General features: G+C 47.2%; 1 protein-coding gene across 3 annotated transcripts in view; it reads left to right on the forward strand.

The window, feature by feature from the left end:
• The window catches only part of LOC310947248 (fibroblast growth factor 12-like), a gene marked incomplete at its 5' end in the record, with an annotated part of 54,532 nt that extends 32,472 nt beyond the window's left edge, over window positions 1-22,060 (forward strand). For all 3 annotated transcript variants that reach the window (XM_083914016.1, XM_083914015.1, XM_083914014.1), the window contains 4 exons: window positions 3,817-3,927; window positions 9,668-9,771; window positions 15,444-15,642; window positions 17,235-22,060. In XM_083914016.1, coding sequence (XP_083770142.1) covers window positions 3,817-3,927; window positions 9,668-9,771; window positions 15,444-15,642; window positions 17,235-17,383 — 563 coding nt within the window. In that variant the 3' untranslated portion in view covers window positions 17,384-22,060. The remainder of the gene's footprint in view (window positions 1-3,816; window positions 3,928-9,667; window positions 9,772-15,443; window positions 15,643-17,234) is intronic.
• Between the last annotated feature and the right edge of the window lie 1,166 nt (window positions 22,061-23,226).

Raw genomic sequence — 23,226 nt, forward strand, 5'->3', positions numbered from 1 at the left:
CGGCTAACGCTAACGGCTAACGCTAACTGTCAGTCAAACTCCTCTAATCCTTGTTTTGATGCTGTGGTTTTCTGGAGGGGACGGGTTCAAACAGGCTCAAACAGACTCCGCTCTCCTGGAGCTACTGGGCCGGGTCTGACCAACCTGGCAACCCCACTGCTGGACTTCTTTTTTGTTGTTGGGACTACGCTCTGGAGACTCTAGGTGGAGCCGTTCTGCTCATTGTAATGTGTAGATAATGTCCGGTTTGCAGTGCAAGTGTGAAAGGAGCGAGTCTGTTGTTTGGGTACGAGGACGTGTTGTGTTATTGTGAGCATGTTAGCATTTAGCTTAGCACAACCTCACACAGCTGCTAGTTTATCATGAGGTAAAGCTCATCAACCTATCATATACGACTTAAGTCGACTTAGACCATAAAAGGTGACGGTTAAGTCTCCTTTGAGTCGTGAGGGTCAGGTTGTATCCAAAGCTGCGTTCACACGCTTCAAACGGCAGTAACGTGTGGCGTGATCGTCTTTCTTATATGTGATCAAGTCACACGTTTGGAGCCACGGCTGTTAGCGAGTAGCCGCCTTTAGCTCGGCCATGTTGTGCTAATGAGTAGTTATGCTAATGCTAACCTCAGTGCTGCTAAAGGAGCAGGAACAGCTCTCAGAGGAAGTGAGGCGTTGGGATTTAACCTCCGTAGCTGCACAGGAGCTGCCGGGTCTCAGGAGACCGGGACACGCTTCACTCTGTAGTGACGCCGTTCTTCTTCTTCTTCTTCTTCTTCTTCTTCTGGGTTTCCTGCAGACTAGCTGCCTAAAGCCACGTCGCTGCCACCCACAGGTCAGAGTTAGTATCCATCATTTTATCACATCCACAGGAACGTCCGGTTTCCCTGATGCGCTGAAACAACGGCGTCTTTGTTGATCCCGTGGATGTTTCACGGAGAACTTGATGACGCTAAATCTAAACACTGATTGGCTGACGCGCCGCAGCCGCATTGCCGTGCGACACGCCTGAAAAGTTCAATATCTTGATGTGTTTGAAGCGACATCGCGTCCATCTTGTCGCGCAAAACGCACCGGACTTGTCGCACGTCTTAAAGTCGCGTCTTTGTATTTGATCCTGTCGCACGCGGTGTGAACGCACCTTAACGTTAGCTAGCTACACGGGTCTTTAACGAGTCTCAAGTCTTTTATGTATGTTCAAGTCTCATCTCTGGGTGAAACACACCTTTTATTCACAGAGGAGCGTGTAAACTGGCAGCACGTCCCCACTGTCTGTGGAGCGGCGTCCGCAGCTCGCTCCTCTGACGGAGAACAGCACCAGCACGTCTGTCCGTCTGTCTGTCAGTGTGAACGTTAAGTAGCACAGCAGCCTGCTCCACATTAGCCTCTCTGTATTTGGGTCTATTTCTGCCGGTGATGAGTCCTTCTGGCCCACATTGTCATCTGGAGCATCACTTCATCATGGTGTGCGGCTGCTGACGGACGCTGTGTGAGGACGCATGTCTGTAAACCGCGCTCGCCACCGTCCCAAACTCTCCTCCTACAAAACAGGAAGAAGCTTTTGTTTCTGTAGAAGCAGGAAACACGAGATTACCCATATTACAGACAGGTGCTCAGCCCGAACAGGTGGGTCTTCAGTAAGGACTTAAAAACCTCCAGGGTCTGGGCTGATCTAAGGGCCCCCTCCCACTGTGCCTCCGTACCGTGCCCCAGCACGTCTCACGGCTAAAGTCTGGTTCCTTTGACCAGTGTGAGTGCAACCGTACCACGTCTAGGAGCGGCACGCTTGCCGTCCACGGCCCGTTTGGGAGAGGTGGGCTTTAGTAAAGCACGTTTGCACGTGTACGAGCACGAGCGTGCGCACGTGTACGAGCACGAGGCCTACGGTGGTTCTGAGGTCATTTCCTGTGCGCCTGTTGGGACGTAGAAAAAAGAAGGAGGGACCATGCGCGGACATTTCAAACAATGGCGGTGAAAGGTTCACGTTGGTGTGATGCGGAGGTGGAGTGTTTACTGCAGATTTGGTCGATGAAAAGATTCAAAAACAGTCGACAAGACGCACAAAAACTCCGAGGTCTACGGAAAGATCTGGAAACAAAGCCACGCATCACCATGACGTCATCAATGCGTGTGACGTGTTACGGCGTGATGACGTATAGGCAGCAAGAAGCATTCTCCGAGGCCCAGGTAGTGTGAGTACAAACGGGCCTGGAGGGGGGGACAAGGATCCTAAAGCACGGGGCACGGGACGGAGGCACAGTGGGAGGGCGCCCTAAGAGGACAGAGAGTCTGAGAGAGCGGTGGAGTCGTTCAACCACGGCTCAGAAAGTGCTTTAGTGCGTCTGGATCTAAGAGGAGAAACAGAACCCGAGATATTTTTACACATGGAGTTAAAACTGCTAACACGCTCCTCAGCGCTGAGAGCACCGTCTCCATCTGAGATCACACATTAAACATAACTGAGATCTGTGCAGATGAAGGGTTAAACACACACCTCAGGCCTCCAACCAGGTGTTAAAACAGTGAATAAAACAGGCAAAGGTCCCAAATACACGATGCACGAGCCCCGTTTACACAGACCGATCCAGAGTTCGGCCCTTTCCGTGTGTCGGATCAGTCCGAGGGTTTGAGTCACGGCACACATGGACATTAAGAGATGTGTTCGTATTTAATGGTCGTATTTCACCACAACCTTCGACAACAGGTCAGAGAAGTCACCAATGAAGTCCTTGTTGAATTTCGGAGGATGAAGCTCAGAGCTGGAGTAAGTGTCGAGTTGGATCTGTCCACACTGTTTTAAAGACTTCCCTACTGGCCCCTGCACCAGCTCCTCTCATAGTAAAGTCCATTACAGTGGAAGGAGCCCATTGATGCTTTGTTGTGTGTGTAGGGACTCTTCTCATGCTGCTGCAGAGGTTTGCTGTTATTTTCAGCAGCATTAGTGGTTAAAAAAGACCTTTGAATGCCTTCACCGTGCTGCCCCGAGCTAACCACTGTTAGCCACGTCCGCCTGTTAGCGTCTCTCCTGGATTTCTACCTTAATAGTTGTTAAAATAGTTGTTGGTTTCACTTTAACGTCGTCAGAAAATCCCAGAGCACCAATCGAGTCGTACTATCTGTTATGTATCCGACGACGACAGTGATGCGCCGTCGTAGTCTTGTTAGTAAACGTCAAAGATGGCGGCCGATGATGACCAGCGGTGGTCTGAAAAGACTCTAAACCACTTGGACTCAAATCTGTAGTTTGCAGTTTAGACGGCCGGGTCGAGCTGTTTGCCCCTATGATCCCTAAACGCACATACGTCACCTTGTTCTTCGCTCTGATTGGTCGTAGTGCTATCCAACGCGTGCAGTGGTACTTTGAACTGCTCGCCCTGAGTCGTGCACGTCGACTGGTGGTTCCCTACGTCTGGATCGATGTGGGTTTGTGTTTCCAGGCTTGGTTTGTGAAGTTCTGATCGATAACCGACCCTTAGTACTTCGGCGTTCGGGACCATTTCAGTTTCAACTCCTTGAGATCTTTGGAAGAGCAGACGTTAACTTCCCAGAGTTCGGAGCTGAAGCTGGATTAAACGTGACTGAACCTCCGACCGCAGGTTTGTAGAGAACTGTATCAGTGTTCTTGGGTTCGACGTACAAGAAGCTGCGGCAGAAGGGCGGGCGAGGTAAAGAGGCGACACGCAGCTGAATAATGAATGTGTTCAGAGTGAGTTTAGAGTGGACAGATAGTGGAGATGTTCTGCAGCACTGATCCCAGTCTCTCTCTGCGTGTGTGTGTGTGTGCAGCATTAATGTCTCATGTGTGTGTGTTGTTGTGTTTCAGAGCCGCAGCTGAAGGGCATCGTGACGCGCCTCTTCAGTGAGCAGGGCTTCTATCTGCAGATGCAGCCCGACGGAGCCATCAGCGGGAACAAGGACGAGAACAGCGACTACAGTGAGTCTCTGCTGCTCTGATGTGTTCGGCAGGTTCCTCAATCTACGGAAAGTAACGCACAAACGCGGGTTACGTCTTACGAAATACCACGTTCTGTTTAATGCCGTGAAACAGCGACCTGAGGTGGATCGCTACGGTTACGTTTAGGAGCCAAAGGCAACGGTTTAGATCAGAGTCCTTACGACTGTGTTTAAGGGATATAGATTTGGACATCGTCGGCAAAACTGTGGAAAGAAACGCTGTGTTTCGCTAAGATGGATCCCAGGGGGCAGCAAGTCCATTGGAAACAGGATGGGGCCCAAAATAGAGCCTTGAGGGACTCCACAGGTGTGAGGGGCAGCGGGAGAGTAAAAACTCCCCCGGGTGAACTGCGAAACTCCTCTCAGACGGATAAGACTCGAACCCTTTGATGCCTGTGATGCCTACACACTGTTCTAATGCTAACAGTTACGTTTAGGAACCAAAGGCAACGGTTTAGATCAGAAGAAGGTCGACGACAGAACCTGCTGCCAAATTTAAAAAGCACTTTCTCGTGTTACTCCGAGCGTCTTGACATGAGTCAGGAGTTTTGAGGAAGTGGGTCCAGAAAACCAGCAGGAGAACCATGAACATTTGGCCCAAACATAATAGTTTTGTTTTGTTTTCAAATGTTTGTCCATCCAAGTTTTTACATCTGACAATGAGACTAAACAATGAGTCCTTACGACGGGACTTTAAGGGATATAGATTTGTACATCGTCGGCAAAACTGTGGAAAGAAACGTTGTGTTTCCCTAAGATGGATCCCAGGGGGCAGCAAGTCCAGTGGAAACAGGATGGGGCCCAAAATAGAGCCTTGAGGGACTCCACAGGTGAGAGGGGCAGCGAGAGAGGAAAACTCCCCCGGGTGAACTGCGAAACTCCTCTCAGACGGATAAGACTCGAACCCTTTGATGCCTGTGATGCCTACGCACTGTGCTAATGCTAACATTAACAGTTACGTTTAGGAACCAAAGGCAACGGTTTAGATCAGAAAAAGGTCGACGACAGAACCTGCTGCCAAAGTTAAAAAGCACTTCCTCGTGTTACTCCGAGGTTCTTGACATGAGTCAGGAGTTTGGAGTAAGTGGGTCCAGAAAACCAGCAGAGGAACCATGAACATTCGGCCCAAACACAATAGTTTAGTTTTGTTTTCATGAGGGTTGAGAAAATGTATGTCCATCCAAGTTTTTACATCTAAACAATGAGTCCTTACGACGGGACTTTAAGGGATATAGATTTGTACATCGTCGGCAAAAGAGTGGAAAGAAACGTTGTGTTTCGCTCAGATGGATCCCAGGGGGCAGCAAGTCCAGTGGAAACAGGATGGGGCCCAAAATAGAGCCTTGAGGGACTCCACAGGTGAGAGGGGCAGCGAGAGAGGAAAACTCCCCTGGGTGAACTGCGAAACTCGAACCCTTTGATGCCTGTGATGCCTACGCACTGTTCTAATGCTAACAGTTACGTTTAGGAACCAAAGGCAACGGTTTAGATCAGAAGAAGGTTCGTGGACGTCTTCACACCTAAAGAGTGAGGCCAAAGCACAGATCCTAAGCCCCGCCCCCTCCATGTTAGTGGATGGGACCTGAAAACTCGCAAAAGTGGCGTTGCGTTCTCACTTTTTACTCTGCGTGTAGACGAGCGACTTTGGGGGAAGTCTGCACACGGTGACGCAAAAGTGTGTAAATTAGATGTAGTGTGCACGTCAGGTGTGTAGGTGGAGCTGTGAAGCGCTGCCACACAACAGCACCCAGAGCTGGTGCATGCTGGGAAACGTCCTCCTCCTTCTCTCCCTAACAGCTGAGAAGCAGGACGCCGTACAGCGTGACAGGGATCTGCAGCACGGTCTGCAGCCTCCCACCGCCTCGGCTCCACCCAGGACACTCGAACGTCCCACTGATGGAAACAGTCCCACATGTTTGTTGTTGTTTACCTGAACTCTGCACACGGATGTTACGGAGACACGCACGCCACGAGAGCCAGCGTGAGCAGATCAGAGCTCACTTTAGTGTTTTTACCTTTACACGCAAACACAACGCTGGAGCAGATCAGAGCTCACTTTAGTGTTTCTACCTTTACACGCAAACACAACGCTGGAGCAGATCAGAGCTCACTTTAGTGTTTTTACCTTTACACGCAAACACAACGCTGGAGCAGATCAGAGCTCACTTTAGTGTTTCTACCTTTACACGCAAACACAACGCTGGAGCAGATCAGAGCTCACTTTAGTGTTTTTACCTTTACACGCAAACACAACGCTGGAGCAGATCAGAGCTCACTTTAGTGTTTTTACCTTTACACGCAAACACAACCCTGGAGCAGATCAGAGCTCACTTTAGTGTTTTTACCTTTACACGCAAACACAACGCTGGAGCAGATCAGAGCTCACTTTAGTGTTTTTACCTTTACACGCAAACACAACGCTGGAGCAGATCAGAGCTCACTTTAGTGTTTTTACCTTTACACGCAAACACAACGCTGGAGCAGATCAGAGCTCACTTTAGTGTTTTTACCTTTACACGCAAACACAACGCTGGAGCAGATCAGAGCTCACTTTAGTGTTTTTACCTTTACACGCAAACACAACGCTGGAGCAGATCAGAGCTCACTTTAGTGTTTTTACCTTTACACGCAAACAACGCTGGAGCAGATCAGAGCTCACTTTAGTGTTTTTACCTTTACACGCAAACACAACGCTGGAGCAGATCAGAGCTCACTTTAGTGTTTTTACCTTTACACGCAAACACAACGCTGGAGCAGATCAGAGCTCACTTTAGTGTTTTTACCTTTACACGCAAACACAACGCTGGAGCAGATCAGAGCTCACTTTAGTGTTTTTACCTTTACACGCAAACACAGCGCTGGAGCAGATCAGAGCTCACTTTAGTGTTTTTACCTCTACACGCAAACACAACGCTGGAGCCTTTTTAACAGTTACACTCTGGAGGGGGGTTTACCTTTTCCGCATTTTTAAGCCCCCAAAATGCCGTCGCCGTCTAAACGAAAGGCACATCTGATCAAATATTTTGATGTTTTCACCCGCGGCCTCAAAGTTCACCTTAAATGCGTTTTTCCCAAACATGGTTTCTGTCGATGTCGGTAGCTTTGATCGTGCTGATGTTTGTTCAGGTGATCGGTCGAGCGGGTATCTGGACATCACCGATCTCTACGCTCAGATCTGGATTCAGGAAACTTTGGCTGCACTTTTGTACAGCAGGAGGAAGTGGAGCCGCGTCGTCCGTCTTTGTTTACAGTCTGTGTTTTAGGAAACAATCTTGTGTCGTCAACATCTTCTATTTTTTCCGTCAGCTGAGAACGAACCACAAGGCCCAGAGCTCGTCTAACGCCAGGATTATGAACTCAAATTCTAGTTCATGGAGGTTAATCGGGACGTATTCTGTACGAGTTGAGCCGGTTTCTGACCTGTTTTTGAGACTCATTTAAGAGTCGGACTGAACTTCAGCTTTGCCGAACGTCGTGGTGGTGGTTGTCCGTCGTCAGGCTCTCTCACCGTTGGAGCCAAGAGTGGATTCATGTTCACGGCATTTCTTCTCTCTGCACCTGCAACAAGTGTCGTGCAGAGCGTCTGAACGTGTCCTGGACGCGTCACAGAGGCACAGGAAGTGGCACAAAGCTGCTCAGAGTCAGATCTTTACAGTTGAGACGATTACGATGTCAGAGGTGATGGTGTTCTGCTTCCCCTCATGTTTCCATATGTTCTTCCTTTCATTCTGTTTCATGCGCTTCTTCCCGTTTGCCTGTACGGTGAAATACAGAGGCGTTTTCTTTGTCTTTAAAGACGGCACTCAAATCTGTAGTTCGCAGTTCTGACGGCCGGATCGAGCGGTTCACCCCTACGATCCCTAAACACACATACGTCACCTTGTTCTCTGCTCTGATTGGTCGTAGTGCTGTCCAGTGCGTGCAGTGGTATACGATGAATGTCCTAAATGTTCTCAAGAGCTGTCACGGATGGATTTGAACTCTAATTGTCCTAATTTATTCGGGTTTGTTTGTTCTAAAAACAAGAAACGAGACACAAACTGTCCCTGTACGCAGATGACGTCCTGATTTACGAACGTCCTGTTCCGCTGTTTTCATGAGCTCCAGAGACCCAAAGTGTTTCTGTAGCAGCTGTAAACCTGTTTATTTCTGCTGTTAAGACGTTTTAACATGTGGTTCTGTGGGTTTTTATATCCACAATGAACGTCGTGAATATTCATGAAGCTCTTAGGAACCGTCACGCCTGGATCTGAGCTCTAATTCCCATCTAACCTCGAGCGCGTTCACGGTTGATTCATCTGAAGCCGACACTGAACGCTGAAACACAGACGGCTTCTACATGCAGAGTTACTTTCAACTGTACAGCGTTCACATGCACTTCCTCTTCTCTGTGCTTCGTAGAAACATGGGTGTGATGAAGTTAGACCCCTCCCCTTTCTGCCAGATTACATTTAAACCAGGACAAATGAGATCAGACGTTTGATGGAACATTTGTATTCTTATCTTAAAGGTTGAATGTGTAGAACGATCAGAACAGCTCCATCTAGAGTCTCCAGATCGTCGTCTCAACAACAAAAAAGAAGTCCAGCAGTGGGGTTGCCAGGTTGGTCAGACCCGGCCCAGTAGCTCCAGGAGACCGGAGTCTGTGTGAGCCTGTTTGAACCCGTCCCCTCCAGAAAATCACAGCATCAAAACAAGGATTAGAGGAGTTTGACTGACAGTTAGCTTTAGCCGTTAGCCGTTAGCATTAGCCGTTGCAGCTAAGTGCAGATGAAAGTGATGTTAGCATCCAGGAGCAGCGTAGCCATGTGGGCGTGCGTTTGAATGGCGTTCCTCTCCTTTCTCTCAGTCCATGGAGTGAATGCTCGGCCTATAGTGACTCTGGTTGTTGCCCGTCTCCGCTCACTCAGCTGCTGGGACAAAGAACGCCCCCTTCACTGAGGCTCCCAAGCAGCTGCACCATTGGCTAACTCCATTTCACCCAGTGCCAGCCTACAGTAGCTGCACCCAACAACAGGCAACCCTGGCAACCAGCAACGCCCAACGCTATTGGCTCCGAAGCAGCTGCAGGATTTTTTAAATGTTTTATTCTTTCTATACTTCGTCTGTGAAGATGTAGCGTTAGCTTTAGCTTGTGACGAGTGTTCATCTCATAGTGAACGCATTAATAGTGTAAACAGTCGTCTTTAACGCGCTCCGCTGACTCGTCTCGTTGGAGGAGCTCAGGATCACGGATCCTGCTGCGTTCAAATCCTGTGGTTTGGAAACAAGGCGCAGAAAAAGAGGACAAGAGGAAGAAGAGGAGGAGGAGGAGATGCTTTGGATTCCCTCTCTCTCTCAGATCTTCTCCGTCTCTGAGTTAAATAAAGGAGGATTAACAGCAGCCATCGCCACGGGCCTCTTCCTCCTCCACCTCCTCCTCTTCATCCTCACCCACGCTGCAGCTCTCTGTCCCCGAGGATTAAATCACCTCTCATCCCTTCATCCCTCCCTCTCTCTCTCTCTCTCTCTCTTTGTCTCTCTGCAGCTGGAAGCGTCGCTCACACAGTTCAAAGTGATTGTTGTTGTTTCACACACGAGTTATTTCCAATGCAACATGGATTCACTGCCGATCACAGGAACAGGACTTTTGTTGAGTTCCTTTGGAGGAAAAGACACAAAGCGCTCTCTCTCTCTCTCTCTCTGCAGTAACCAACTGTGTGTCTCTCGCCCCTTTGCAGCTCTGTTCAACCTGATCCCAGTGGGTCTGAGGGTCGTGGCCATGCAGGGGGTGAAGGCCGGACTCTACATGGCCATGAACGCGGAGGGATTCCTCTACACATCAGTAAGCATACCCAACTTTTCCTCACTTTATGGGATGTGTCATGCATTTGTAGTGTCCTGTGATGACAAAGCAACATTTAAAGTGAACTTCCGGCACAAAATCAGGGTCTTTTTCTGCAAAATCAGGGTCTTTTTCTGCAAAATCGGGGTCTTTTTCTGTAAAATCAGGGTCTTTTTCTGCAAAATCAGGGTTTTTTCTGCAAAATCAGGGTCTTTTTCTGCAAAATCAGAGTCTTTTTCTGCAAAATCAGAGTCTTTTTCTGAAAAATCAGGGTCTTTTTCTGCAAATCAGGTTCTTTTTCTGCAAAATCAGAGTCTTTTTCTGCAAAATCAGTGTTTTCCTGCAAATCAGGGTCTTTTTCAGAAAAATCAGGGTCTTTTTCTACAAAATCAGTGTTTTCCTGCAAATCAGGGTCTTTTTCTGCAAAATCAGGGTCTTTTCTGCAAAATCAGGGTCTTTTTCTGCAAAATCAGGGTCTTTTTCTGCAAAATCAGGGTCTTTTTCTGCAAAATCAGGGTCTTTTCTGCAAAATCAGGGTCTTTTTCTGCAAAATCAGGGTCTTTTTCTGCAAAATCAGGGTCTTTTCCGCAAATCAGGGTCTTTTTCTGCAAAATCAGGGTCTTTTCTGCAAAATCAGTGTCTTTTTCTGCAAAATCAGGGTCTTTTTCTGCAAAATCAGGGTCTTTTTCTGCAAAATCAGGGTCTTTTTCTGCAAAATCAGTGTTTTTCTGCAAAATCAGAGTCTTTTTCTGCAAAATCAGGGTCTTTTTCTGCAAAATCAGGGTCTTTTTCTGCAAAATCAGTGTTTTTCTGCAAAATCAGGGTCTTTTCTGCAAAATCAAGTCTTTTTCTGCAAAATCAGGGTCTTTTTCTGCAAATCAGGTTCTTTTTCTGCAAAATCAGAGTCTTTTTCTGCAAAATCAGTGTTTTCCTGCAAATCAGGGTCTTTTTCAGAAAAATCAGGGTCTTTTTCTACAAAATCAGTGTTTTCCTGCAAATCAGGGTCTTTTTCTGCAAAATCAGGGTCTTTTCTGCAAAATCAGGGTCTTTTTCTGCAAAATCAGGGTCTTTTTCTGCAAAATCAGGGTCTTTTTCTGCAAAATCAGGGTCTTTTCTGCAAAATCAGGGTCTTTTTCTGCAAAATCAGGGTCTTTTTCTGCAAAATCAGGGTCTTTTCCGCAAATCAGGGTCTTTTTCTGCAAAATCAGGGTCTTTTCTGCAAAATCAGTGTCTTTTTCTGCAAAATCAGGGTCTTTTTCTGCAAAATCAGGGTCTTTTTCTGCAAAATCAGGGTCTTTTTCTGCAAAATCAGTGTTTTTCTGCAAAATCAGAGTCTTTTTCTGCAAAATCAGGGTCTTTTTCTGCAAAATCAGGGTCTTTTTCTGCAAAATCAGTGTTTTTCTGCAAAATCAGGGTCTTTTCTGCAAAATCAAGTCTTTTTCTGCAAAATCAGGGTCTTTTTCTGCAAAATCAGGGTCTTTTACTGCAAAATCAGTGTTTTTCTGCAAAATCAGAGTCTTTTTCTGCAAAATCAGGGTCTTTTGTTGCAAAATCAGAGTCTTTTTCTGCAAAATCAGGGTCTTTTTCTGCAAAATCAGGTCTTTTTCTGCAAAATCAGGGTCTTTTCCTGCAAAATCAGGGTCTTTTTCTGCAAAATCGGGGTCTTTTTCTGCAAAATCAGGGTCTTTTTCTGCAAAATCAGAGTCTTTTCTGCAAAATCAGTGTCTTTTTCTGCAAAATCAGGGTCTTTGTCTGCACTTTAACCCTCAGTAACCATGGAGACAGTTTTTATTAAGGTAGAAATCAGGAGAGATGCTAACAGCCGGACGTGGCTAACAGTGGTTAGCTCGGGGCAGCACGGTGAAGGCATTCAAAGGTCTTTTTTAACCACTAATGCTGCTGAAAATAACAGCAAACCTCTGCAGCAGCAGGAGAAGAGTCCCTACACACACTAAACTATAAAAAGAAAGAGTGCTGGAGCTGTTGTGGTTTTTATTTTAGAGCGTTATATAAACGCAGGAGGACGAGTTTTACTGTGAATTATTCAAAGACGTTTGATGTGAAATCTGCTGCTTCAAACTCATTTTCCCCGAGTTTATGAATGAATCCAAATGTGTAAAGGTTCAGATTACATGGATATTCTGGATCAATGGTGACAGTTATTAGACTCTTTACGTAGAAACGTCAGCATCGTGCTGGAGACACTCAAGGACACTCAGGCAGTCAAGTCAGGAGGTCTTTATTGTCCCTGTAGAGCAGTTTGTGGTGCAGCCAGCAGCAAAGAAACAAACTGAGTGAACATGTGGACTTATTCTGTACGAGTTGAGCCGCTTTCTGACCTGTTTTTGAGACTCATTTCAGGGCGCACTCACACTGTCCCTCCGCACCGCGCCAAAACCGTTTTTTCAGCTAAAGCTAAAGAGGTGGGCTTTAGTAAAGCACGTTTGCACGTGTACGAGCACGAGCGTGCGCACGTGTACGAGCACGAGGCCTACGGCGGTTCTGAGGTCATTTCCTGTGCGCCTGTTGAACCAGCAACCAGCACCGCCCAACGCTATTGGCTCCGAAGCAGCTGCAGGGTTTTTTAATTTGTTTTATTCAGAGATTTAAATACTTCGTCTGTGAACATGTAGCGTTAGCTTTAGCTTGTGACGAGTGTTTATCATCATGAACGCATTAATGGTGTAAACGTCGTGTTTAACGCATTCCGCTGACTCGTCTCGTTGACCGAGCGTCGGTCGCTTCGGAATGAATGAACGTCATTTCAACAACAAACAAACAAACAAAGTGCAACAGTTCCTCCTCCTGATAACTACCGTACTTTCAGCATTATAAGGCGCATAGAACAGACGCTACAGTCGAGGCTGGGGTCACGTTAAGGACCGCCTCTAAACTCATTGATGCTAAGTTGGCGTGCTAGCGCTGTTGCCTTCAGTGGAACAGTGATCGTACGGACTCTTCTACTCGCTGCTCTCTGTTCAACAACCCACTGTTCGAGTTCGTCCTCCAGCTGCAGCTGTCTCGCTCTGTTCCCTCTAAACTCTGTTTAGTCTTCTTTACTCGGCGCAGGTCGTCTTGTTGCTTCCTCCACTTCGGCACCATTGATTGGTTCATGTTAAACTCTCTGGCTGCTGCTCTATTCCCGTGTTCTGCTGCGTGACTAATGGACTTGAGTGTAAACTCTGCGTCGTAAGCGTGTCTCTTAACAGGAGCCATTTTGGGCTCTTTACACAAACACACACATGGAAATGAAACGGCACGCTTCACGCAGTCGTATATCTCAACATGCACCGTGCGTTACTTCTTCTACGGGGGAAAATAGAGTCGGCGGCTGCTCACCGTAGTTGGAGACCTGTTGTGGCTCAATATTGGTCCATATATAAGGAGCACCGGATTATAAGGAGCACTGAGACATGTGGAGGCTTTTAGGTGAAACTTATAGTGCGGAGAATACGGTACTAAAGTGACCACAGTGCTGTTAATGGTTAAGACAAGGCAGGTACATGATCTACCTGCTGCTGCAGTAGAAGAATTAAAGTTACTCACCAGGCTTCTTCTGCCATCACTGATTTTATTTATGTCAAATTATCTGACGGATCGAGTTCATCCCAGTTGAAGAAAGATGCATCTTTTGGTTTTGGCTCCACACACGCTCCGTGTGCGTGACGTTAGCGTGGAACAGAGTCCTGTGTTCATGGTGCTAACGCTAATAAGGAGCAGAACATCAGTGCAGACGAGTACAGTTGTTGCTCTGCTGCTTCGCCCCGCTGAGTCCGTCCTCCATCCATAATTCAGCTCCGCTCCTTCCATAAAACTTTAAACGCAGCGTCTCTTCCGTGTGAGCAGAAACAGAAAGGAGCAGGAGTAATGGAGGGAGAGCGGGACGACGGAGATGATACGGTAGATAAGTGCAAACAAGAAGAGGCGACCTCGGGCGGCTGCGGTCTAACACGGAAGACTCATTTCAAATGACACGACTAATATTTGGTACAAACATCCTCACAGGAGCTGTAACAGGAGGTGACACATCGTTCCAAGATGGTTAAGAGTGGAGATAAAGTCTCAGACATCTGATTTAATGGTTATTTAAAGTGAAACAAACACTTTATATGTTATTTTTACTGAGCTGAACGAGTAAACGTTGATGTTTCACGTGGTTTACAACACTTTTGCAGTTGCGTTTGTGCAGATTTGAGCTCTTAGAAAATCCCAATATCACTAATAACGGCAGTTGTGTTGTTGTTTGTAACTCAGCTGCTCGTATTCCTGATCTCGAGTGTGTAACGTGACTGAACCCTGACGGCCGAGTGAAGCCCAGAGCTCCTGTGTCACCTTTTATCAGGGTGCGTTAGTTCAACGATCAAGAAACGAAAAATAAACTCTCACTGTGCCTCATTTATCAAACTTGCGTGGAAACGGGCGCAGATCTGAGGCAGACTTGGTCGTAGGACAGGACCCACGTGTGCTTCATGAAACATTGGTATCTGACCGATCTCAGCGTACGAATGAGCGGGCCTTGATAAATGCGGCGGCTGAATTTCGATCGTCATTAACATGTTACGCCCTTAAATATTCCTGGTTCGAGTCCTCGCCCACTGAGGTCAGACACGGAGAGGAGGAACGCAGGTTAGAAAAGACACTTTTCCGACACACAGATCGGCTCCTGACATCTGAGATGGAGCAACATAAAGACGTGCTGTTTGTCTTAAGAGTGGAATAAAAGGGGCCCATCATAAAAACGCTGTATGGAAAAGAATAACGGAGGCAGTCAACCTGAAGCAGCGCTCCACTGTGACCCATGTGCGTGTGTGCGCACGGCTGAACCTGCGCTCCTGCTCTGTAGCGTTGTTATCAGGTATCCCGTTAGAGGAGAACCTTTGTCACCTAGAACCAAACCAACATGTTCATCATCTGATACCTTGTTTGATTTAATGCAGTTTATCGAGGGCAGCCACGACCGAGGAGATGAAAATAATTAAAAAAAATAAATGAGGGCCATCGTTCGCAGATGATGTCCTGGTTTATGAGCGTCCTGTCCCACGATGAACGTCGTGAATATTCTTGAAGCTCTTGAACGATCACAGCTGGATTTTAGCGCTAACTGCCCTAAATTATGAGGCTGAAACCAAGAAACGTAAAAGAAACTCTCATCGTACGCAGATGATGTCCTGGTTTATAAACGTCCTGTTCCGCTATCATGTGATCATGAACGGGGAAATGAGATCCGGAGACCAGAAGTGTCTTTGTAGCAGCTGTAAATGTGTTTATTTCTGCTGTAACTTGATTATTTCTGCTGTAAAGTTGGACGTTTTTAACATGGAGGTCTTTGGGGATTGACTCTTGGAGAGCGCCTCAAGTGGCCGCTGGAGAAACTGCAGTTAGGCCCCGAGGTCGTCTCTTGAATAACATTCAGTGACAAACATCATTTCTTAGCATTTTACTGATATATCGCTTATGACGAAATACCCGGCATAAGCTAGCGTTAGCTTCATTTAGCATCAGGCTAGCACTACACTTTACGCTAGCTTTAAAGAACGATCCGGACCGACCTCTCGTCATAAACAGTCTGAACAGCAAACGCGTAAGTTTAAATCTCTTGCACACACTGCTCATATAATCTGATGATGTCATCACTGTGTGTGTGTGTGTGTGTGTGTGTGTGTGTGTGTCAGGATGTGTTTACAGCAGAGTGTAAGTTTAAGGAGTCGGTGTTCGAGAACTACTACGTCATCTACTCGTCCACGCTGTACCGGCAGCACGAGTCCGGCCGCGCCTGGTTCCTGGGCCTCAACAAGGACGGCGTCATCATGAAGGGGAACCGGGTGAAGAAGACCAAACCCTGCTCGCACTTCGTGCCCCGACCCATCGAAGGTGAGGCGGACGCCGGCTCGCTCTGTGCAGGGTTAGCCTAGCTTAGCACAACAACTGAAAGCAGGCGGTTAGCGTAGCATCGAAAGAGAACCAAGTCAAAACGGATATTTCTCGTTTACTGATCAGGTGTAGAAATACTTTCAGCTGCACCTGAACGCATCATGAGTTTATCATCTGCACCTGAACTCATCACGAGTTTATCATCTGCACCTGAACGCATCATGAGTTTATCATCTGCACCTGAACGCATCACGAGTTTATCATCTGCACCTGAACGCATCGTGAGTTTATCAGCTGCACCTGAACGCATCATGAGTTTATCATCTGCACCTGAACTCATCATGAGTTGACAGCTGCACCTGAACGCATCATGAGTTGATCAGCTGCACCTGAACGCATCATGAGTTGATCAGCTGCCGTATTATAGCAAAGCTGCTAATTTGCATCCTTTGTCCCTTTATAAATAAAATAAAAGAATATAAAAAAGAAGAATTCCAAAGTCACATATAAAATACAAATAGACGGAGATCATAGTTTACCAGCTGCACCTGAACGCATCTCAGGTTGACGGCTCAGAGGTCGTCCTGCAGAACTTTCCTCTGAGTCCGAGGACGAGCTGAAGCTCTAATATCACAGATGGAGGTTTAACGGGAAACATGACGCTCCGGCTCTTCTTTCAGCTGCTCTGCCCCCCCTCCCCCCTCCCCCCTCCCCCCCCCTCCCCCCGTCTTCGTTTAAAAATATCTGTCAACTATCTCCTTCCCCTTCTTCGTTACATCCGTCCATCTCCTCCTCTTCCTCCACGTCCTTCAACCTTTCCCCCAGTTATCCTCCTTCTCTTCACTGATGTATATTAAACACCTGTGCAGACGTATTTGTTTATTATTTACAGGTATTTAAACATTTGTATCCTTTTATAAAACGATCTGATGCGTTGAATCTACCTGAGCTACGATACGACTCAGGGAACGACACATTTTTTTACAATTTGATGCTTTTTGATGGAATCTGACGCAGTTTTTGTTCAATTTTTAAAATGTAAGACAAAAGTATCATTTCCGAAAGTTATTGTGTTTATGATGCAACAAAAAAAGACTGAGGTTACTGTCTGAACACACAAACCATGCACCTGAACGCATCATGAGTTCATCAGCTGCACCTGAACACATCATGAGTTTATCATCTGCACCTGAACTCATCATGAGTTTATCAGCTGCACCTGAACGCATCGTGAGTTTATCAGCTGCACCTGAACGCATCGTGAGTTTATCAGCTGCACCTGAACTCATCATGAGTTTATCAGCTGCACCTGAACTCATCATGAGTTTATCAGCTGCACCTGAACGCATCATGAGTTATCAGCTGCACCTGAACGCATCATGAGTTTATCATCTGCACCTGAACTCATCATGAGTTTATCATCTGCACCTGAACTCATCATGAGTTTATCATCTGCACCTGAACGCATCATGAGTTAATCATCAGTTCTTGATTTTGTGCTGTAAAAAGATCACCGGGTTAATAAAGTGTCCTTCTCTCCACCCCCCCCTTCTCCCCCCCTCTCCGCCCCCCCCCCCCCCCCCCCCCTGCAGTCTGCATGTATAAGGAGCCGTCGCTGCACGAGCTCGAGGAGAAGCTGCTGAAGTCCTCGCGGAGCCCGACGATGAACGGCGAGGAGGGGAGAGTCCTGGAGCAGCAGGACGAGGAGCAGGAGGACCTCACAGAGCAGGACGGATCATAGCCTGCAGCGCCCCCCGCAGGACGACGACGAGGAGGGGGAGGGGGAGGAGGGGAACTCCCGTTTTAACACTCCCTCTGTTCAGCAACAAGCAACGACGACGACGACGACATCGACGACATCGACCGCCACGACATCGACCGCCACGATGACGGCGACGAAAACAAAGAAAAAAAGAAGCTAAAAAAAACAAACGGGGATAAAATCTTCGGGCTCATGTTGAAATATTTTAAATCTTCCGGGGGAGGGGGGAGGAAACAAGGACCCTGATGATGATGATGAACATTTTATGCAAAAGGCTGCGCTGACGTGGCGCCCGGAGGCCGGCGCACCTGCTCCACGCCGTGATCGTCCTCATCCAAATGTTCCGAGTCGAGCGAGAACTCTGAAGCTTTAAAGCCATGAACCTTCACCTCCACACTGTCGCACTTTCAACACGCCGCGCTTCTTCTTCTGCTTCTTCTTCTTCTTCTTCTTCTTCTTCTGCTTCTTCTTCTGCTTCTTCTTCTGGTTCTTCTTCTGCTTCTTCTTCTTCTTCTTCTTCTCCGTGATGTTCCGTCCAATCAGAGCAGAGTTTTTTGGTTCGTGCCACGTCTCGTTTGGTTCGTTTGTTGCAGACACTGCCGATAAAAAGCATGAGAGGGGACGGTCCCTGAACACTTCCTGTCCCGTCCTGTCCGGTTCTGTTCGGTCCGGACTCTGGGCCCCGGAGGAGGTCCGTCAGGTGGTCTGGTTCCGACCGGAGCAGAAACTTCACATTCCTGCTTTTCCTAAAATCATGTCAGAAGCTTCCAGAGGTGCGTCAAGAATAAAACTGGTACATTTCTATAATAATAATAATAATCACGAATTTATCAGCTGCACCTGAACGCATCACGAGTTTATCATTTGCACCTGAACGCATCGTGAGTTTATCAGCTGCACCTGAACGCATCAGCTGCACCTGAACGCATCACGAGTTTATCAGCTGCACCTGAACGCATCATGAGTTTATCAGCTGCACCTGAACGCATCATGAGTTTATCAGCTGCACCTGAACTCATCAGCTGCACCTGAACGCATCATGAGTTCATCAGCTGCACCTGAACGCATTATGAGTTCATCAGCTGCACCTGAACGCATCACGAGTTTATCAGCTGCACCTGAACGCATCATGAGTTTATCAGCTGCACCTGAACGCATCATGAGTTTATCAGCTGCACCTGAACGCATCATGAGTTTAACATCTGCACCTGAACTCATCATGAGTCAATCAGCTGCACCTGAACGCATCATGAGTTTAACATCTGCACCTGAACTCATCATGAGTTCATGATCTGCACCTGAACGCATCATGAGTTTATCAGCTGCACCTGAACGCATCATGAGTTTATCGGCTGCACCTGAACGCATCATGAGTTTATCGGCTGCACCTGAACGCATCATGAGTTTATCAGCTGCACCTGAACTCATCATGAGTTTATCGGCTGCACCTGAACGCATCACGAGTTTATCGGCTGCACCTGAACGCATCATGAGTTTATCGGCTGCACCTGAACGCATCATGAGTTTACCAGCTGCACCTGAACTCATGAGTTTATCGGCTGCACCTGAACGCATCACGAGTTTATCATCTGCACCTGAACTCATCATGAGTTTATCAGCTGCACCTGAACGCATCATGAGTTTATCGGCTGCACCTGAACTCATCACGAGTTTATCAGCTGCACCTGAACGCATCATGAGTTTCTCGGCTGCACCTGAACGCATCATAAGTTCATCAGCAGTCTGAAATCTGATGGTTTGAGAATCATAAAGGATGTGAAGCAAAGTGCTGCGTTCAGGGTCTGAGCAGAAGAAACGGCGCGGTGACGCCCACGCGGACGTCTGGGATACGCTCGCAGCTGTTGCGTAACTCTGCTCCGGTCTGAACTCGACCGAAGCCTCGGGGCTCAAACCGTGCACACGGCGTCCTCTCTGAACCAGCTGTTTGTTGTTGTTGTTGTTTTCAGACTCGACCCGTCGTCCTGATGCAGACGCTCACGCTCACGCTGCGCTCGGACCCGTGTGTGAACGGCGTGCGTCGGTGTCTCAGCAGCTTCGGCGTTGGTTCTTTTTGTTGAGGCTGAAATTGAACGTTTACTCGTCACTGATTGGACTGAAGCACGTGTCACATGTGACACATCGGCTGTTTCTGATTATTGATTATATGAAAAACAAACGTTTAACTCGTTTCCATAATAACCGTATTCATCACGGCGCCCGTAGCTGCTACACGTCTCTGGACTTTCCACTCGTGATGCGTTTGAGGAAACCTGGGAATCGGGACGGTCTCCGCCTCTAAGCTTTCAGCAGGAGGCGTGGCCACAGAGGACGCTGATGTCACGATTAGCCCCGCCCCCCTGAGAGTTCGGACACTTACAACGTAAAGAACGAGATCGTCAGCGTAGATGTTTAGTTTTAGAGACTGAGCGTTAAAGCTCAGGCTTTCAAAGCAGTGGTTTGTGGGTAATGAAGTCCTAAAATGTTCCGCGCAGGTGCACCAGCGTGTGGCGCCGCAGCGGGACTTCATCAGAGTGATGCACTTTTGTTCATGTGTGACGCGCGTCACCGCACGCACGCGTCCACAGCTGCGGTTCTCCTCAGTGACCGATGACCAGCGCAGCTGAACGCCATCAGAGACTCAAAGAGCGAATGTTACAGTTTGGATCCAAGTGCGAGTCTGGCATCACGTCCTCTGCTGGTCCTGGTCCTGCTCAGGCTCCAGGTCCGGCTCCAGGTCCAGCTCCTTGTCCGGCTACAGGTCCTGGTCCTGGTCCTTCTCCAGGTCCGGCTCCTGGTCGGACTAGAGTTTAAACCGGCTCCAGGTCCGGCTCCTGGTCTTGCTCCAGATCGAGCTCCTGGTCCTACACCAGGTCTTTCTCCTGCTCCTGGTCTGGTGTTGTGTTCAGGTGCCGGCTGATGAGAGGATATTTGAACACTGCCCTGAGAACCGTCTCATCCCTGGTCCAGCTCCTGGTCCTGGTCCTGGTCTTGCTCTGGGTCCAGCTCCCGGTCCTGCTCCTGGTCTGGCTCCAGGTCCGGCACTAGGTCCGGCTCTGGGCCCTTGTCCTGGTCTGGTGTTGTGTTCAGGTGCCGGCTGATAAGAGGATATTCTAACACTGCCCTAAAAAAATCGTCTCACTCCTCGTCTCTGCGTCGTGGCCGTCTCCATGGGAACCAAACGTTCCTCGTCTCCATGGGAACCAAACGTTCCTCGTCTCCCTGGAAACCAAGCGTTCCTCGGCGCGTCGCCTAACTGCCCAACGGTCCGAGCGCTAAAAAAAACCTTCAAAATAAAAGCCCTCAAAACTTTTCTTTCTCACGTGGACAAAAAAAAGCATCACGCCGCTGTTAACTGCCGCCATTTTGAAGCTAGGACGCGAGGGGGCGGGGCCAAAGGTCGAGGTCGTTTTATTTTGATTTTGTTGGTTTTTGACGGACGGACGGACGGAGGAGGGAACGCCACGAGCCAATCACGAGCCGCCGCCCGGCCTCGCAGAAAGTCTTCCACTTTGTGTTTTTTGGGGTCGCACCATGAGAACTGTAAAGACTCAACCGTCCAAAGAGACGTTCAATGTTTGTAAAAACCAAAACACTCGACAGGAATGTTGTAACACGGGTTCTTTGTGCTGCGGTAGAGGTCCTTAAACGCCTCGTGCTGCCTTCAGGTCACATTGGGAAATTAGAGTCACAGAGAAGTCGTTTAAAAAAAATAAAATAAATAAAATTCAGTCGTTTTTATTTTTTATTGTGTCCGAAAAAATCAATAAGATTAAAAATAAGTGACATCTTCTTTTTTATGATTATTTTTATTATTATTGTATTTTTATTTTTAGCTACAAATATTAAAAAAATTAAATAAAACAACTCAACAAAAGACAATTCTTTAAATTAAATTTTAATTCATTCATTTAAATTAAATTAAATACAAATTGTGTCGTTTAAAAACACTTTATTATTATTATATTAATTAATAATTATTGGGTAAATTATTATTATTGTATTTATTTTTTGAGCTCTAAAAACAGTAATAAAATAATTTGGATTTAAATTTATTTAAATTCAGATAAATAAACAACGGAATAAATAAGATAAAGAATAAAAAAGTGGGAATTAAAACAATTTATGGAGGAAAAATCTAATTTAATTAAATTAATTTTAATATTATTTACCACGTATTTATAAATATTAACCTTAAACTATCTCCAGGTATTATTTTCACAAACTCCGCGTGAATTATTTTTATTTTTTTCAGATGGAAAATGCAAAAAACTGAAAATTCCCACGTGACCTGAACGCAGCACGGTTGTATTTCACTGAGTGGTTTTGTCCCTGAACGCAGCGTCAGGCGTGAACGCAGCGTCAGGCGTGAACGCAGCGTCAGGCGTGAACGCAGCGTCAGGCGTGAACGCAGCGTCAGGCGTGAACGCAGCGTCAGGCGTGACAATGCGTTCACGCCTGACGCTGCGTTCACGCCTGACCCTGAACGCAGCAGCAGGTCAACGATGATGTCATAACCACGAGCTGTCGCCACGGTGACGTTCCTTTGTGTTTGCTGATGTTTGCACTTTTCACCGTCATTAAAAAAAACGCTTCATGTACTAGAAACAAAAACGCCGTCGCAGAAAAAAAAACCGCCGCAGGACGAAAAAGATTCAATTAATAAAATAAAAGAACGACAAAAAAGCTTCAGCGTGTTTTTACTCCTGTTTGTGTCAGAGCTTTTATTGTGAAGGGGCTGAAAGGCTTTTATTGTGAAGGGGCTGAAAGGCTTTTATTCTGAAGGGGCTGAAAGGCTTTTGTTGTGAAGGGGCTGAAAGGCTTTTATTTTTCTATCCTTGAATGAGATGCTGTTTGTCTTCAGTCTTCACTTCAGACTGGAACCAACTTCACTTCAGACTGGAACCGACTTCACTTCAGACTGGAACCGACTTCACTTCAGACTGGAACCAACTTCAGACTGGAACCGACTTCACTTCAGACTGGAACCGACTTCACTTCAGACTGGAACCGACTTCACTTCAGACTGGAACCGACTTCACTTCAGACTGGAACCAACTTCAGACTGGAACTGACTTCACTTCAGACTGGAACCGACTTCACTTCAGACTGGAACCAACTTCAGACTGGAACCGACTTCACTTCGGACTGGAACCGACTTCACTTCAGACTGGAACCAACTTCAGACTGGAACCGACTTCAGACTGGAACCGACTTCACTTCAGACTGGAACCGACTTCACTTCAGACTGGAACCGACTTCACTTCAGACTGGAACCAACTTCACTTCAGACTGGAACCGACTTCACTTCAGACTGGAACCAACTTCAGACTGGAACCGACTTCACTTCAGACTGGAACCAACTTCAGACTGGAACCGACTTCACTTCAGACTGGAACCGACTTCAGACTGGAACCGACTTCACTTCAGACTGGAACCAACTTCAGACTAGGAGACCGTAAAGTTTAGGTTCTTCCTGTTCTCCTGAGGGGAAGTGAAGTTGGTTCCAGTCTGAAGTGAAGTTGGTTCCAGTCTGAAGTGAAGTCGGTTCCAGTCTGAAGTTGGTTCCAGTCTGAAGTCGGTTCCAGTCTGAAGTGATGTCGGTTCCAGTCTGAAGTTGGTTCCAGTCTGAAGTGAAGTTGGTTCCAGTCTGAAGTGAAGTCGGTTCCAGTCTGAAGTGAAGTTGGTTCCAGTCTGAAGTCGGTTCCAGTCTGAAGTCGGTTCCAGTCTGAAGTGAAGTCGGTTCCAGTCTGAAGTGAAGTGGGTTCCAGTCTGAAGTTGGTTCCAGTCTGAAGTCGGTTCTAGTCTGAAGTTTGTTCCAGTCT

Source organism: Echiichthys vipera, assembly GCF_963691815.1.
Source record: "Echiichthys vipera genome assembly, chromosome: 5".
Taxonomy (NCBI): Eukaryota; Metazoa; Chordata; class Actinopteri; order Perciformes; family Trachinidae; genus Echiichthys; species Echiichthys vipera.